The sequence below is a fragment of the Canis lupus genome, chromosome 19 (genome assembly GCF_048164855.1).
Source record: "Canis lupus baileyi chromosome 19, mCanLup2.hap1, whole genome shotgun sequence".
NCBI classification, from domain to species: Eukaryota; Metazoa; Chordata; class Mammalia; order Carnivora; family Canidae; genus Canis; species Canis lupus.
Genome location: NC_132856.1, coordinates 34,592,962 through 34,610,247, shown reverse-complemented (window position 1 = coordinate 34,610,247; position 17,286 = coordinate 34,592,962). Strand labels below are relative to the sequence as shown.

At 34.8% G+C, this 17,286-nt stretch overlaps 1 protein-coding gene across 4 annotated transcripts in view; it reads right to left on the bottom strand.

Moving 5' to 3' along the window:
• DNAH12 (dynein axonemal heavy chain 12) overlaps positions 1 to 17,286 on the bottom strand; it is a 203,784-nt gene that overhangs the window by 95,250 nt on the left and 91,248 nt on the right. For all 4 annotated transcript variants that reach the window (XR_012011905.1, XM_072785760.1, XM_072785758.1 and 1 more), the window contains exons 37-43: positions 16,648 to 16,799; positions 12,772 to 12,910; positions 11,468 to 11,634; positions 8,459 to 8,714; positions 7,126 to 7,425; positions 6,064 to 6,242; positions 4,779 to 4,971 (exon numbers count right to left, since the gene is read on the bottom strand). Coding sequence is in view for 3 of the 4 variants with exons in the window: in XM_072785760.1 (XP_072641861.1) it covers positions 4,779 to 4,971; positions 6,064 to 6,242; positions 7,126 to 7,425; positions 8,459 to 8,714; positions 11,468 to 11,634; positions 12,772 to 12,910; positions 16,648 to 16,799 (1,386 nt within the window). In the remaining variant the exon portion in view is untranslated. The remainder of the gene's footprint in view (positions 1 to 4,778; positions 4,972 to 6,063; positions 6,243 to 7,125; positions 7,426 to 8,458; positions 8,715 to 11,467; positions 11,635 to 12,771; positions 12,911 to 16,647; positions 16,800 to 17,286) is intronic.

The window sequence follows — 17,286 nt, the reverse complement described above, 5'->3', positions numbered from 1 at the left end:
TTCCTAGAAATATTTTTCTATCATTAAAACTAGTTTTCAAATAAGTATTATATCTAATCATGTCAGCTTTATTTCTATAGCGTCTTTTTATAATTATCATATACAAATAAATAGATACAATAAAAACAGACTTAACTTTTTGACATAAGCACTGTTACACGTAAAAGTCATATTCAAACACAATGTATAAAACTATTTCTAAATAGGAAAAGAGAGGAAACATTTCCAAAATACTAGTCATATTCCAGGAATCTCATATATATTGTATAATTTAATCATAACAACCTATGAAATAGGAGGTACTATCTAAATTTTACAAGAAACTAGGGAGTGACATCAGTGAAATGACAGACTGGGAAGCTCCAGGTCCTCATTGTCCCATGAAGTCACCAAATTAACAACGTACAGACCCAAATACTTTTGTAGAACTCTAGAAACAAGTTAAGGGGTACAGAACCTCCATAAATGCATAAAAAAGAGAAGGAACAATGCAAAAAAGGTAAGAAAATTTCATTTCTTACCCTAGCCCCTTCTCTCCTAGCATAGAGCAACACAATCAGGAGAATACCATCAATTCCTGGCTTTTCCCCTCACATAGAAGGAATAGAGCAGAACTGCTTTCAGCATTCTAGCTTGTCTAGGGGTGCCTGGGGGACAGATTTCTGTCTCACTTGACTCAGGGTATTGACAGGAACACTGCTTAGTTTTGATATGAGGTGGGGGCCACTGAGAACAGAGGCAAGTGACCTGGCACAATGCAGCATCATCTGAAGTTCCACAGGAAGGTGCCAAGGGTAGCAAGATGTTAGGGGCAGAAGAATACAACAACAAAGATCAAAGCCAACAGATGATAAGAAACAGAAAATTAAGATAGCCCAAATCACTTGTATATATTAGAATATATAAAAGCTCATGCAAAATCCAAAAGAAGTTGCAACCCCCAAAAAGTTCTGAGAAGTCTGGTGATTGGTGAAGATTCCCCCATGCATGAAGCCAGTCCATTGAGAGGGAATGGTTTATCAAGTGCTCAAAAATGAAAAGATCACAAGACATACAAAGAAACAGGGAAACATGGCTGAATCAAAGAACTAAAATAAACCCTAAAAAACAAACAAACAAACAAAAACAGATCTAAGAACTACAAAGCAAGAAATTAGGGAGTGACATCAGTGAAATGACAGACTGGGAAGCTCCAGGTCCTCATTGTCCCATGAAGTCACCAAATTAACAACACTTGATAAACCATAAGCTAAAAGAGAATACATATAGACAACTAAAGGAAATCAGGAAAATAATGCATGGACAAAATGGGAATATCAACAGAAATATGAACTATTAAAAAATAAGACTCATGGGATATCAGTAAGTATACTAATATTCACATTGTGGGAGTATCGAAAGGAGACAAGAGGGGTATAAAAGGCAGATAACCTACTTAAAGAAATAATGTCCCAAAACTTCTCAGATCTGAGGATAGAAATGAACAAATGAAGATGGAAATAGAAATTCAAGAATCTCAACAAACTCCAACTAGAATAAATCCAAATAGACTCACACAACAAGACAGACGTATTATAATCAAACTGTTGAAAGTCAAAATAAAGAGAGAACTTTGAAAGCAGCAAGAGAAAAACAGTGCCTCACATACAAGGGAGCTTTCACAAGATTACCAGCATGTCTTAGCAGAAATCTTGTAAGATTGTAAGCAGAAATCTTGTAAGCAAGAAGGGAATGGGATGACATATTTAAAGTGCTAAAAAGAAAAAAAAATCTGTCCACCAGGAATACTGTATCTGGAAAAACTGTCCTTCAAAAATAAAGAAATTAAGAACTTCCCTAGTAACTGAGGGAATCCATTACCACTAGATGTGCCCTTCAAGAAATGCTAAAGAGAGTCCTTCAAGTTAAAAATGAAAGGATGCTAGACAGCAACACGAAGCCATATGAAAGTAGAGTTTTCCAATAAATAGATGGACAAATATAGAATTCGATATTATTGTGATTTTACTGTATAAATTCAACTTTTAAATTTTTACATAGAACCTAGAATCTAAAAGCACAGAAAGCTTTACAAACCTTTATGTTAATGGGTACACAATCTATAAAGACATAATTTGTGACATCAATAGCATAAAGGGGAGCAGATATAAAGAAGTCGTTTTTGTATGTGATTATGGTTGTTATCAGTGTAAAATAGGTTGTTATTTCTTTAAGATGTCTTACCTACTCACAATAGTAACTCCCTCCCCCCCCAAAAAAATCTATATATACAAAAGGAAATAAGAAGAGAATCAAAGCATGTCACTACAAATAATCAACAAAACACAAAGGCAGGCAGTAAGAGAAGAAATGAGGGACAAAAAAACCTACAAACATACAGAAAACAGGTAACAAAATGCCAATAGTAAATTCTTCCCTATCAGCAATGACTTTAAACACAAATGGATTAAACTGTCCAATCAAATACATCGTTTAGCTGAATGGATTTTAAAAATAGGATTCCATACGCAGCTTAGATGAGACTCACTTTAGACCTATGGACACATGAGCTGAAAGTGAAAGGATGGAAAAGATGTTCCATGCAAACAGCAACCAAATGAAAGCAGGGTGACTATACTAATATCAGACAAAACAGTCAGTAAGAAACTGTCATAAGTGACAAGAAACATACGATGGTAAAAGGATTGATTCATTGGGAAATTGTAACAATTATAAATATTTATGCACCAAACAGCTGAGCTCCTAAAATATGAAGCAAACATTGACAGATTTGAAGGGAGAAATAGCAACACAACAGTAGGAGACTTCAATACTCTACTTTCAATAAGGGATAGAACAAGTAGACAAAAGATCAATAAGGAAATAGAGTATCTGAACAACATTGTAGGTCAATTGGCCCTCATGGATGTATATAGAACACTCCAACCAACAACAGCAGAATACACATTCTTCTCCATTGCTTATAGAATATCCTCCAGGACAGATCATGTATAAGGCCACAACACAAGTCTTAATAAATTTAAGAAGACTTATATCAAATCAAGCATTTTAAAAAATCACTATGGAATAAAAATATAAATCAACAGCAGAAGTAAAATTGGAAACTCTAAAAATTCATGGCGATTAAACAACACACCCAAAACAACAGATCAAAGAAGAAATCACGAGGGAAATCAGATAATTTCTGGAAGTGAATAAAAATGAAGACTCAATATATCAAAACTTATTTAAAAATGCAGCAAAAGCAGTGTGAAGAGGAACTTTAGAGCTGTAAACACCTACAATAAAAAAGGAAGGTTAAAAAAAGAAGAAGATCCCAAATCAACATCCTAATTTATACCTTGTGGAACTTCAAAAAAGGAACAAATGTAAACTCAAAGCTAGCAGGAGGAAGGAAATAATATTAGAGCATAGGTAAACAAAAATAGAGAATTAAAAAATCAATAGAAAAAAATCAGTGGAACTTAGAGTTGGTTTTTTTTTTAAACAAATACACAAAATCAACAAATTAAAAAAAAAACTGACAAATTTTTTTTTGACAAATTTTTTTTTGACAAATTTTTTTAAAAGGAAAATTCAAATAACTAAAATTAGAAATGAAGGAGGGGACATTACAACCCATGCACAAAAATTAAAAAGGATTTCAAGAGAATGCTATTCACAATAATATGCCAACAAATTGTATAACTTAGAATAAATTTTTAAAAACAAATGGAGATCCCTGGATGGCTCAGCAGTTTAGCGCCGCCTTCAGCCCAGAGCATGATCCCGGAGACCCGGGATCGAGTCCCACGTCAGGCTCCTTGTATGGAGCCTGCTTCTCCCTCTGCCTCTCTGTGTCTCTCATTAATAAATAAATAAAATCTTTTTTAAAAAATGAAGAAACTAAAGTACCAAAAGATCTAGTAACACGCCCAAGATAACTACTGAATCATATGAAGTAGGAATTAAACCTGAGTTTGCCTAACTTTAAAGTCCATGTTTTTCTACTAAGGAAAGCTGCTTTCTAAATCTATTAGTTCATTTGGTAGTAAATGTATCAAAAACTTTCCTCTAAAGTGAGAGCAGAAAAAGAAACACTCTAATTTTTCCTTCTATGTCTATGTAAACCTCTTTGATACCAGCTTAGATTCTACCATTTTCACCTGCAAGCAGTCAGTTGTCTATGCTAACTTTTAGGATGTAGAAATTTAGTATGTGAGGTGAGTACAAGCGAAAAACAAATCCAGCAATATCTCTCTATTATTCATTTCGGATTATCTCCCTTCTGGGTCATGCAGAACTCTAGGCATGTGGGGAAGAATCTCAGGTATGCATTCCACTATTCTATTGGTTACTGGGAAAGCAACATAGCTCCAAGGAAGGTATTAAGATTGGATAACATGATTAACATTGTCATTGCCAAGATTCATTTGAAACAGTCTGCTGGAAAACATACGTTTTTATGAAATAAGACCTCTGAATTGGAATAAAGATAAGAGAATCAGCAGCAACAGTGAATAAGACAAGATATAAATCCTGCTCTGCTGTGCATACCTTCCCTCGACTTCAGTTTCCTCATCAGTAAAACAGAGACAACCATCCCTGTCGCCCCGAATCGTTGCATCTACAGAATGAGATCGTGTATGTAAAACACTTAGTGCTCAGCACACACAGTAACTGTTCTATGGATAACCCTGTCATCATCAACCATGTATTCAGCACACAGCTATTACAGGTTGGCTCTCTCTTCATAGCACTGATATTATTTTAGACACTAGGTTTCTTCATAATTTTACCTTCAGATCCTCTCTCCACTCATTCATACCATAGCTTTTAGAAATTTCTGGTTGGAAGATCTGCATTTTTGCCATGGATGTAGCCAGACGAGTTAAAGATTGACGACCACTCCCTCCAAGTCCAACAAGCAAAGCATTTCCACCAGACTGCTTTAGAATTCGACATATTCGTGATAAATGTTCCAATACATACCTATGAAATATCAGTATTATTATACTTGGAAATATGAATGTAAGTGTATATTTACATGTAACTATTATTTTATATTCTTGGAAGGATGGACTTTGCTATCCTATATGTTATCCCAATTTTAAAGAGGTAATCATCAAGAAGTGTGGTTTTTCAAAAGAAATTACAATCAAATAATTTGATACAAAGGAAAACAATTTAAAGTACAAATTCATGAAATGTAATATTCAAATTATAGAAATAAAATAAAAATTTAACTACCTATTACTGGAAGCATACTACTGCTTTTCTTAAAAACATTTCTTCAATCTTTTAATACTAGGATTTCTATGTGAGAAACAGAAAATCAGTTCTCTACAAAATTAACAAATTCACTAAAGACATCCAGCCTCACTTGTAATCAGGGAAATTAAAATTGGAGCCACAATGAGATATTGTTCCACTCTCCTTTAGACTGGCAAAACTTATCAAGCCTGGCAATCCTAAGTGTTGACAAGGGTAATGGACATGGGAGCTCTTAAATAATCATTTCTGAAGACATTTCAGCAAAACTTAGTAAAGTGGAAGATGGACACAATAATTCCACTTTTAGGAATATAGACTCAAGAAATTCTAACACATGTACCCAAAAAGACATGAATATTCAAATGTTTTTTTATAATTGCAAAAACCAGAAGTCACCTAAAGGTCTACCTCAGAAAAATGACTACATTGTGTTAGTAGCAAAAACTCATTTCTTGTGACTCTCACAAACAATAGGGTATAAACTTGAAGGATATGGACAGTATAATATCACTTATGAGTTTTAAATATGCAAAATAAGACTGTGCATATATGTTTTGGAACATATATGTGTGTAAAATCCAAAGAAGCACCTGAGTTTCTTTTTACTCCCAGGGTATGATAGGGATGCAGTCAGAGAGGGATGGCTACACAAGGGACTTAAAATAAATAGCTAATATTTTATGTATTAAGCTGGGTGATCAGTATAGGGTTATTCACCATATTTTTCTTTATACTTCTGGTACATTTTAAATATTTCACAGAAAAATTTTACAAACAGCAATTTCCACCATCAATACCAAATGTAGATACCTAAAAATGACAAGATTCATTCTTGTTTTGTGAGTTTGATTATATTCATCTAAGCATTGGTCCACAATGTCACTAAACTGGTGAATATTTGGAATTTCAACATAAACTCTGTCATCTCCTTCAAGGTCAGGATTCATATAATCGCCAAACATGAGATTTCTCAAGTTCTCTTCAGTTACCTATAGAGTGGAAATCAAGTTACAAAATTTACAGTTGGTAAAAATAAATTTAAGAAAATGTTATATAAAATTTTGTTTTGTCTACGTTATGAGATGATTATCAATTATAAATAGTTCTTTTAAATATTAGGGCAGTAAATAATATACTTGTAAATTAATACTTGAAATTATATACTCAAAAAATAAAAAGAATAGAAATTTTTGTCATATAAATTTTCCCTGCCAGAGCCTAGAAAAGTCATTCTGAGAGTAGTTATTAAGGGATGGTCACCATGTTAAGCACTTTTCATTCATTATATCATTTCATTCCTATCATATAAAGTTTCTTTCTTTCCCTATCTTTTCTTTTCTTTCTTCCTTCCTTTTCTTTTCTTTCTTCCTTTTCTTTCCTTTCTTCTTTTCTTCCTTTCTTTCTTCTTTCTTTCTTTTCTTTCTTTCTTTCTTTCCTTTTTTCTTTTTCTTTCTTTCTTTCTTTCTTTCTTTCTTTCTTTCTTTCTGAGAGCGAGCAAGAAGAGAGAAAGCAAGCAAGACCAAGAGCACGAGGGTGGAGGGAGAAAGGACAAGTAGATTCTGTGCTGAGCATGGAGCTTGATGTAGGGCTTAATCTCACTACTGGAGATCATTACCTGAGCCAAAATTAAGAGTGGATGCTCAACTGATTGAGCCACCCAGATGCCCCAAAGTTTTATTCTTTAAATAACTTCCATGTTACCTACATAATTCCTCTGAAGATAAATCTTCTCAAAATAAATACCTATCAATAAGGAAAGTAAAAAGAATATGATTGCTCAGAAGCAACAGTATTTTTTAAAGATGATTATTAACAATTCATGCTATTGTACCATTTTAATTTAGTATGTTTATAATCACTAAATATACTCACTGGTGCATTGTCCTTCCTCAAATGTGAAAATATACCATCAAATGATTCTTTAAAATGGTCCTTTATAACAGTTTTGATTAATTTGAAAAGCCAGTATCTATCATCATCATTAATGAGGCGGTCATAAAACACCCGGAGAACTTCATGTATGAACAGGCGGATCATGGTGTGCTTGCTCTCCACAGCATCTTTTTCAATGAGTAAGCAGCCTTGGATGACACGTGAAAAATCCCGCAAGTTGAAAGTGTAATGAGATTTCGTGGGAGTGGGCAAAAGATTTTCCATGGATCGTTTATATATCTGAATACGAAGAAAGCAACAAAGCCAAAGTAAAATGGCTATAATAAGAAAGTCATGTAACAAATAGTATATTCTATAGAATATTTATCTTATCAAATTATATTGGTTTAGAAAATTGTAGAGTACCAAGTCTAGCATGACACTGAGATTTTTTTTTAAAGATATTATTAATTTATTCATGAGAGACACACAGAGCAAGGCAGAGACATAGTCAGAGAGAGAAGCAGGCTCCTCTCTTGAGCCTTGACTGCTATTCCCAGTCTCAGGATCATGCCCTAGGCCAAAGGCAGGCACTCAACCTCTGACCCACACAGGCATCCCAATTTATTTATCTTTTTAAAGTAGGGTCCACACCCAATGTGGGCTCCAACTCATGACCCCCAAGATCAAGTCGCACACTCTCTACCACCTGAGCCAGTCAGACACTCCTTTCTCTTTTTATTTTATTTTTTTAAAATATTTTATTTATTTATTTGGCAGAAAGAGAGAGAGGGAAGGAGGGAGGGAGAGAGCTCTTGAGAGAGCATAAGCAGAGAAAGAGGCACTGAGATCATGATCTAAGCTGAAGGCAAATGCTTAACTGACTGAGCCACCCAGGTGACCCTTTCTCTGTCTTTTTAAAGACAAACATGGAGAATAGTAGGCAAGAGAGAGAAAATTAAGAAACACCAGGGTAGAAACCTAACAGTCGAGGAAACCCTTGTGTAGTGTGGCAGATACTGATCCTAAATAATTTCCTTAGAACTACCTTGTGAAATAGGTGCTATTTCATTTTAGTAATTAAAAAACTTTTATGTAAAGTCAAATTACTTGTTCTAAGTCACATAACTAAGAAATAGCAGTCAAGGCTCAAAACCCAGTTAGCATCCCTGATTTCAAAGCCTATGATTCTCCTGTTCTCAAACCTTCTTAACAGCTTCTCTGACAATGAAGACCACAGTAGATGGCTAAGGGGAAAAAAAGTTTCAAAAAAAAAGTCCGAACGAGGAAAATATATAATACTAAAAGATTCTATATCCAAGTATATGCTCACCTCCATTGTCCCATTGACAATTTGGTTCCCAATTGAAAAGTACTCTGGAGGAAATTCACGAGTCCTCAGATAGAATGCTACAATTGATGAGAAGATTCGGACCATAGTTTCATCACTGAAAGTATTGATAGAGCAGATGTTGAAATGTCGAATAAACCGGGGAGTGACTGGATTTCTTCCACCACCTGGAGGGCCCATGGCAGCAATCAGCTCTATGTCAACCAGTGTGATTTTACTTGTATCCTTAAGGTCATACCTTGAAAGCACATAAAAATTCCAAAGCAATCAATTACAAGCCAATAAGATGGAATGAAATGTAGAACTGCCTAGAAACTTAATCTGATTTTAGCTTCTCTAAAAGAAAGAGTCCTAGAAAATGCTTAGAGTAGAAAAATTAAAAATAAATTCTATTTTTTAAAAATTGAGGTATAATTGACATAACAATTTTGGGTATACAACATTTGACAATTGTCAATGACTTGACATTTGTCAATACTGTGAAATGATCACCACAGTAAGTCCAGTTAACACCTGTTACCACACATAATGACAAATTTATTTTCCTAGTGATGAGAACTTTCAAAATTCACTCTCCTAACTACTTTGGAATGTGTAATACAGTATTAACTATAATCATCATGCTGCCTATTACATGCCTAGGATTTATCCATTTTACAATTGGAAATTTGTACCTTTTGACCCCCTCCACCTATTTCACCCACCCCTCAGCACCTGCCTCAGGCAATCACCAGTCTATGGACAGAACATTTTTTGTTCCAGGGCGGGGGCGGTTTTGAGGGAAGGGGAGAGGGAGAGAGAAAGAGAAACTTAAGCAGGCTCCACCCCCAGTGTAGAGCCTGACAGGAGGCTCGATCTTACAACCTTGAGATCATGACATGAGCTGAAATCAAGAGTCAGATGCTTCACCAACTGAGCCACCTTGGTGCCTCCTTGACAGGGTGCTGTCTTTTAAAGCAGCACTCCATTTCTCCTTCCAGTGACACTGATTCTGTTGCCCAAATTCTGGAATCTAGAATGACCCTCCCTTCTGCCCTTCCCTTTCTTTCCTACTCTTCTTTCCACTTTTACTCTCCGTTTTTTCTCTCCTCACTCCAAATCCAGAAGTATGGATGAAAGACTATTCTTGTTTGTAGCTGGTTATAGGTAGGGTGACCGTATGTCCCATTTTGCCTAGGACAATTCTGGGCAGGCTTGTCTTGGAGTAATTATTAATAACACTCCCCTTTTACACTCAGAAATGCCCCAGTTTGAACAATTATATAGTCATACTATTTATAGCAAAGTCCTGATTTTGTTTTTGCATCTCAAATATTGAGAGCACATAAAAATGTCTAAATAGTATCTGTAACACTTCTGTTATATAGAGACCCATTGGGGAACAACAAATCTCTAAAGAAATTTTGATCAGAAAGAAATATATGAATGGCTCAATTTAGATGAAACCACTCAAAGTGAAAATGTGTTTATTACTGATAGGCCATTAAGTCCTTTAACACTGAAGTTCTTGCAAAAAAGGGTCAGAGGATGTGGGAGAAATCTATACAGCCAGTCCTTACTTTACCAGTACCCCAACAGAAAGTATGAAAATATGACTTGGTTTTTGCCAACAACCCTAAAAACTGTCAGGAGGGAGCTTGTTAAGTAAATTATGTTATTGCTTTATGTTAAGTAAATTATGGCAGGATCCACACAACTAAATTACAATTAGAAGCCAACAAAATGAAAAAATAAAAAGCCAACAAAATCAGATAGACAAACATTATGGATAGTTTTCAAAAGAAAATTTTAAGTGCAAGGAAGTTATAAAAGATTGTGTAATAGGAGTCCATTTTTTAAAATAAAAATATGTTTGTATAGAAAAAAACCTTGAAGGAATAAGACAGAATACGAGAAACTCCTAACTCTGGGAAACGAACAAGGGGTGGTAGAAAGGCAGGTGGGCAGGGGGTGGGGGTGACTGGGTGATGGGCACTGAGGGGGGCACTTGACGGGATGAGCACTGGGTGTTACTCTCTATGTTGGGAAATTGAACACCAATAAAAAATAAATTAAAAAAAAAGAAATACACTATTAATAGCAGTTATCTTCAGGACACAAGATTCCAAGGGCCTGTAGTAATAACAAAAATATATTTCCAAAATATGACTTAGCTTCAAAATTAGTCTACCCTTGCCTTATATTTAAAAAATCATGCATACTAGGGGTTAGGAAAGTACATTTAAGAAGAAGAAATGAAGAATTATTGATCCTAACTAAAAAATACAATGTCTCACATGTTGGAAACTAACTATAGCATAAAAATGGGATGGTGGGTGGGGTGCCTGGGTAGCTCAGTCCTTCATAAGATGAAGCCCTGCAGTGTGTTCTGTGCTCAAAGGGGAGTCTATTTAAAGATTCTCTCCCTCTGCACTTCCCCTCACTCACGTGTGTGTGCACACATATGCATGCACATGTGTGCATGCTCTCTAAAATAAATAAATATTTTTTAAAAAATGAGATGGAGGGAGCAGAAGAGTTATCTATGAAATTGGTGTCAAAATCAAGCTATCTCAAGGATATATAGTCCCAAACAGTCACAGAAAATACAGAGAATTTAAAATGGCAGAAACATAGGATGCTGATTATGGTTACTTAGGTTGAAGCTTACTCACAAATTCTAACCCTTGGGAGAATGGTACTTTGAAAAATGTAATCTGTAGGTTATTTTCGATGATTGAAAAGGAAAGAATTTATTCCATTATTGAATAAACACATTCCCAATACTGGATTATTATCTCAGTAATCTAACTCACACACCCAGAGGAAAAAATGTCATAAAAAAAGTACAGAAAAATCTTCCAAAAATTTCTGTATAAGAAAATCTGAGCAACCATTTTCCTCCATACGTAACTTGCAAAGAGGCCCTACTTTGATGTGAAAAACTGAGATAGAAAAAGAGAACAAAAATGACTTCAGAATGGATAATTAAGACTCTAGTTAAATAGTTACCAGTGCCCACAATCAAAAAATTGTCGTAGTAATTCAATAGGAGGTTGAGCTCCATATTTCTCCAATGCAGGCATATTCATGTCATCTATAAAAATCACACACTTCTTTCCCATAGGTGGTCCAAAAACTCCTTTGCGTCTTTTATCCAATCTAGCCATAATAATATTCTAAAATAGAAAGAAGAGTAGTAGTATTTAAAGTCATACTTAACCCCAGGGAAAAAATAGAATTTACAGTCTAATTATAAGCACTATGTGTCGTGTGTGTTTATATTTATTCATTTTTAGGGTGATATCAAACCTTATATTCAATATCAAAGAGCATTTATTGAAATTATCCCATGTGCTCAGAATTATTACATACATATTTATATATTTATATTGCACACAAACACAAAATATTTTCCTCATTGGAGAGCCCAACATATCTATTAATTTTAACTTATTCCTAAATTCCTAAATTCCTAAAAACACTAATCTAAATTTGTAAGATTTTGGAATTCTATAGGCTGAAAACAACAGAAATAAGCCAAATATGTCAGGTGAGAATGGACATAAATTTAGGCATGGATGGTTATAATAGAGACTAGAAAAGGTCTCATGCACAACTTTCAACTTGACACAAAGAAAAGGATGTACAGCTGCATGGTTCCTGTCACATAAGATCATACAATAGTCCATAGCTTGAGAGGTATGTCTTTCACGGACAGAGCTTCAGTAAACAGTAAATGCTCTTAAGGACCATCTGGGAGAGTCTAAAAAGAACAATTGAAAGTTCTCACTCTCAATAAAATATATATATATAAAATAAAGAGACTTGGCAGCAAAAAACTAAAAAGAAAAGAAAGAAAGTTCTCATTTTCTTCCAGCTCCCTCAAACCCCTGGCTTTTCTCCATTTAAGAAATCAATTGTGGCTTCTTCTTGGACTTAATTCAAAGGATAACAAAGCTCAAGAATCCAGTATTAATACAAAAATGTTCCCTTGAATGTGGTTCCAACATTACAATTCTCTTGGAAATCATTAGTTAATTAGGATGTCTTTTATCTTTTGTTTAAAATAACAATTTATAACCTAGGGATTTAATTAATAAAAATGGGAACATAATTTTTTTTAAATGTTCTCTTGAACTTTTGTCCTTAAATTTTTTTTAAAATGTACTTATAATGCCAAAAACAAGAGTCTTGAAGTTCCCTTTAAATTATAGAAGACTTACACAGCTGCTCATTTAATATGCAGTTTTAAACACTAATCAAATAAGGCAAAAAAGTTAATTATGGACCCATGTTTCTGGCTTTAAACGAACCTGAACCTGGTTGGCGCTGGTCCGTGCAGAGAAATTAACATAAAAAGGGAAATACTGGTCCTTTTCCAAGTGATTCATTAGTTTATCCTTCACATACACTGATTTTCCTGTACCTGTTGGACCCACTAAAAGCAATGGCCTTTATGGAAACAATGAACATATCATCAAACAAGAGAAAAAGTCAGAATAACATTTCTATTACAAAAAAAAAAACAACAACATTTCTATTACAGAAGGCTGGAATTAATTGAAAACCTAAGAATTATTGATCCTAACTAAAAAATACAATGTCATACATTGTATACAAAGGTAATGAAATCACCTTTATCTAAAAATTCACATTTTAATCCATTGCTGTTATTTCATGTAAGACTGGTAAAAAGTGAGACTTGGCACACACATCTGCTTACTGTTACTGAGACTTCCATAGTAACAAACTATTATTTGGACAAGTGTAACATTGCTATGCCCCCAAAATACTCATAAACAAAATAATAACATGCTTTGCTTTTCAGAAAAGAAAGCTAAAGTTTGTCTCCTCAGAAAAGTGATGTATTTGTACTTTTTCAGTTGGGGGTCCAGGCAAGAGAGTACAAGGTAGAAGAGACAGATTCAAGATGATGCCATTAAAATAGGTTTAGGCTGTTTTGCAGTTATTAAAAAACTAGGTGACTGTGAAGTATAAAGCTAATAGTTATATTATACCTGTTAATAGCATTTTAGAGTTTCCTTTAGAAGCATTTACTAACTTTTTGAAAACATTTGTCCAAAAGCAAACTCTAAGAATTCTTCATTCAGTAGGGCCTCAAGGCAGGGTTACTCATTCTTGAGTGATCATAACTAATTTATTTTTTATTTATTTTTTAAAGATTTTTAAAAAATTTATTCATTCATGAGAGACAGAGAGAGAGAGAGAGGCAGAGACACAGGCAGAGGGAGAAGCAGGTTCCATGCAGGGAGCCCGATGTGGGACTTGATCCCGGGACTCCAGGATTATTCCCTGGGCCGAAGGCGGCACCAAACTGCTGAGCCACTCAGGCTGCCCGATCATAACTAATTTAAAAGAGAAAAAAAAAAACCTATGAGTTTATGTTCACAGAACTCTGGGGAATCCCAGTGTGGAAAGACTGTTTAGAATTAAAAATTAAACACTGACTCTTTAATGGATGACTTGGCCCCACACAATACAAAAAGACAAACACAAGGACTAAGCAACAGTGTTCTAAGAGGTCATCTAAAGGGCCCAAATTATGTCAATATTAATTTTAAATATTACCATTAAAGCATAAACATAAAATTAAAATTCTTTTAGAACTACATTGGCCCCTGAAAGTTCATCTATATGTTTCAGTCTGAGTAACACTTGCCTTATGGAAAATTATTTTAAAAATTTTAGGGGTGCCTGGGTGGCTCTGGTGGTTAAGTGGTGCCTTTGGCTCAGGTCATGATCCAGGTCTTGGGATCAAGCCCCGCATCAGGCTCCCTGCTCAGTGGGGAGCCTGCTTCTCCCTCTCCCTCTGTCCCTACCCACCACCTAAGCATGCTCTCTCTGTCAAATAAATAAATAAAATCTGTAAAAATTTTTTAATAAAATACTGTGCTTAACTTGGAGCCCATGGACCAATGGAAGAAATTTTTAGTTAGTGTTCAGGGAATCTATGAACTTGGATGACAAAAAGGTTATATATTTATTTTTACTATCTTTAACTAAAATGGAGCACTTATATCAATAGTACCTGTGTCTTTATCACTAATAGAAATCACAGATATTATTCTAAATATTACAATGGTTACAGATATCTCAAAAATACCACTTATGCCTATTATTTGAAATTATGATAGGCATCAGACCCACTGCTAGATGATATTATTTAATGTGTCAAGAAAGCAGCACATGTATTACTACCATACCCAGATTTGTATAATATCTTTTTTTCAAAGATTTTATTTATTTATTCATGATAGACAGAGAGAGAGAGACAGAGAGACAGAGAGACAGGCAGAGGGAGAAGCAGGCTCCATGGCAGGAGCCTGATGCGGGGACTCGATCCCGGGACTCCCGGATCACGCCCTGGGCCAAAGGCAGGTGCTGAACCACTGAACCACCCAGGGATCCCCATGATTTGTCTAATATCTTAATGTGTTTCAATATCTCCTTTCCTTTGTAATTCTGTATTTGTATGTATTCATTTAAAAGCATTATTCTAGGGGTGCCTGGATGGCTCAGTCAGTTAAGCGTCTGCCTTCAGTTCAGGTCATGATCCCAGGGTCCTGGGATAGAACACTGAGTCAGGCTCCGTACTCAGTGGGGAACCTGTTTCACCCTCTGCCTCTACCCCACCCTCTGTTCATGCTCTCTGTGAAATAAACAAAGTCTTAAAAAAAAATTAAAAACTTTTTAAAGTTAAAAAAATTATTATTCTGATAGATGGTTCACAGCACAAAAGAGCTCTTACACTAGGAACTTCCCAGAATAGGCTAGTGACTTCCTTGCCTTCTTCTTTTCAATATTAGCCTCGAAATGCAAAAATTTAACAAATAAAGCACTGAGTAATGCACAGAAGTGTTGAGTCACTATACCCATACATCTGAAACTAATACAACACTGTATGTTAACTATACTGGATTTAAAAATACTTTTAAGTGTAACAATAGGGATAAAATAATGTTCCCTTATGGGCTATTTTTCCTGTGTATGTAGTTTTTTTTTTAATTAAACTAGATAAAATTGTCTAGAATATTCACTAAGAAATAGGTTCTTTATCAAAAACCAACCAAACAAGAAAAAAAACAAAAACAAAAAAAACAATGACATTCATGCATATTATTTAAGCTTGTCTAGTTTAAATAGCATTAATGATAAATTATGCCTAATGTTTTAAAAGAAAAATAAGAATAAGAATGTCATTAAGTTGATATGAATATGCCCTACAGTACATGCTAGGCTTTTGATTAGTGTCAGGAAATGTGTCAGGAAATATGCACTCTTCTTGATGTGCTTTTCTGATTTAAGTCTATGATTTTTTACAATATTTTTAAAAGATTTTATTTATTTGAGAGAGAGAGAGCACAAGAAGGAGGGACGGGTAGAGGGAGAAACAGCCTCCCTGCCAAGCAGGAAATCCGAAGTGGGACCTGATTCCAGGACCCACTTGATCATGACCTGAGCTGAAAGCAGATGCTTAACCAACTGAGCCACCCAGGCACCCCTAGTCTTTGATTTTCACGTTCATCTTAAGTTATGAAGAACTGGCATAGGACATACTTGAAAAATGCTAAATGGGAGAATGTGGATCATAGTCAATACTCAGGAGCATATTAAATCTTTGAGGTATAAAATACATATCTGTTTACCACTAACACTGCAAGTGATTTTTAGTTCACTGTTACTCATACAATAAATATAAGGTGGTTTATGAGGCGACAAAGTATGATGGCTAATTTTTGGTGTAGGCAATAGAAAACCTGGATTCTAGGTTTGCCACTAGTAACAGAGGTCACTGTTGGGATGTCAATTAGTTCCTCAGGGTCTTAGTTAACTGAAAATGAATGACCTCCAAGTTTACTTCAAAAGTCCTATGATCAAAAAAAAAAAAAAAAAGTCCTATGATCCAGGGTGTCTGGGTGTCTCGGAGGATTAAGTATCTGACTCTTGATTTCAGCTCAGGTCATGATCTCAGGTGTGTGAGATCAAACCCTGCATCAGGCTCCACATTGGGCATGGAGCCTGCTTGGGATTCTCTACCTCTCCCTCTGCCCTCTTCTCCCACTCTCTCTCTCTCCTTCCTTAAAAAAAAAAACAAAAAAACAATCCTGTGATTCTATTAGAATGGCACTATTATATTTAAATTGCATGTCCATAATAGAGTTTCTTACTTTGCATAGGTAATAGTCAAATCCATTAGAAATGTATATCTAATTGTGTCCATTGTAGGGACTATGATATCTTGAATCTTGACATGTTTTTCTCCTAAATTAGTACTTTTAATTAATTCATTCCAATGGAGCCAGCGACCTCTGTTTTTCAACTAAAAGAGAACATAAGTTTTAAAATATAACCATGCACTTGATACCTGAAAGGCTCTTTAACACACTGATGTCATGTTTGCTTTTAAAAACTTAGTTTATCATCATAATAAAACCTTTTGTGGGAATAATTAATCTAAAATAATGTATATAACATTTTATAGTCATGAAGTAGATTAAAAAGCACCCATGAATCCACCACCCAATTTAAAAAAACACATTTTTCTTTGGATTAACTATCCTCCTAGTTCAGTGCTATAGCTGGCATCAAAGAATTTTCTTATTTTCTGGCAAATTGTACAAACACATGGTGGTAATTTTGTAAGTCTGGGTGAATGTTACTTTAGTAATTCGTATTCCTAATTTTTTTAAGTTGTGGCTTTCATTTCTATCAAAGTTATATATGCAAATATTTTAAGTCAAAACTTTTACAAAGGTTGAGAAAAACAGTAGTTTCCCACTTTTGTTTCCTCTTCTCCAGCAACCACT